A 956-nucleotide genomic window follows, 5' to 3' on the forward strand; every position below is an offset into this window, starting at 1 on the left:
CACTTCCATTTTTAGATGGTTAGAAGTGACTCATCAGAGTAAATTTAGTTTGAATAATTGCACTGCTGGGAATGCAGTCTGTTAAATATGAATTATGCTATATAAATAGTTTGAAACAATTGAAATAATGTTTTCTTACATTTCAGGGTTGACCTTCGCAAATTGACTGGATTTTGGATTTGTCATCTAGAACGTTGCTACCTGCTTTTGGAAAATGTCTTAAGATTGATGGGCCTGACTATATATTGACGGAAGTTGTCTCACAGCTTATGCCAAAATGTCAGGGCTCAGCCCCTCAACTGGCTCTCCAGAAGAAATGGGGAATGGAACGTTTCTGGAGCTCTTTCCAACTTCTATTTCAACTTCAGCGGATTCATCCTCCACATCAAATCGGTTATCAAACGTGTATGTCTATGTTTCTATCTTCCTCAGTTTACTGGCCTTTCTCTTACTGCTGTTAATTATTGCTCTTCAGAGACTGAAAAACATTATCTCTTCAACATCGTCTTATCCAGAGTACACTAGTGACGCGGGAAGTTCATTCACTAATTTGGAAGTATGTAGTATCTCTTCCCAGCGGTCTTCTTTTTCGAATTTGTCTTCGTGAGAAGATATAAAAAGGAGTCCCTGAAACACAGAAATATTGCATGTGACTTTTTCCTTTCAAACAGAAGGGGCGTCTCATGTTCAGCCCATTTGAATCAATGCTGCTTTCCAACTTAATTTCATTGTTGTCATTTATGTATTTCATCTGCTTGTATTGATATTAACAAGTCGGAGCTAATGCTAACAAACATCATCTTAGGTTAAGTTAGAAACATTTCCTATTTAACTTATGAAGCTGGTAAAGGACTTAAATAAAATCAGTCATATTTTAAATTCGAGATTTGTCTTTTTTATTTATATAAAACCAGGTATTTAAGATATATATCCATTTTTAATAATTATGTCACCTG

The 956-nt window shown here is 35.4% G+C and overlaps 1 protein-coding gene across 1 annotated transcript; it reads left to right on the forward strand.

The window, feature by feature from the left end:
* Nucleotides 1–277: 277 nt before the first annotated feature.
* Nucleotides 278–607, forward strand: LOC149286468 (serine-rich and transmembrane domain-containing protein 1-like). The gene has a single exon (XM_089493872.1). The coding sequence runs from the start codon at nt 278–280 to the stop codon at nt 605–607; it is 330 nt and encodes a 109-aa protein (XP_089349998.1).
* The last annotated feature ends 349 nt before the right edge of the window (nt 608–956 follow it).

This window comes from Sceloporus occidentalis, unplaced genomic scaffold, assembly GCF_023333645.1.
Source record: "Sceloporus occidentalis isolate IW3139 unplaced genomic scaffold, rSceOcc1.0.p SCAF_68, whole genome shotgun sequence".
NCBI lineage: Eukaryota > Metazoa > Chordata > Lepidosauria > Squamata > Phrynosomatidae > Sceloporus > Sceloporus occidentalis.

Coding starts and splice junctions, on each gene's coding strand:
- LOC149286468 (XM_089493872.1), top strand. CDS start 278: ATGTCAGGGCTCAGCCCCTCAACTGGCTCTCCAGAAGAAATGGGGAAT.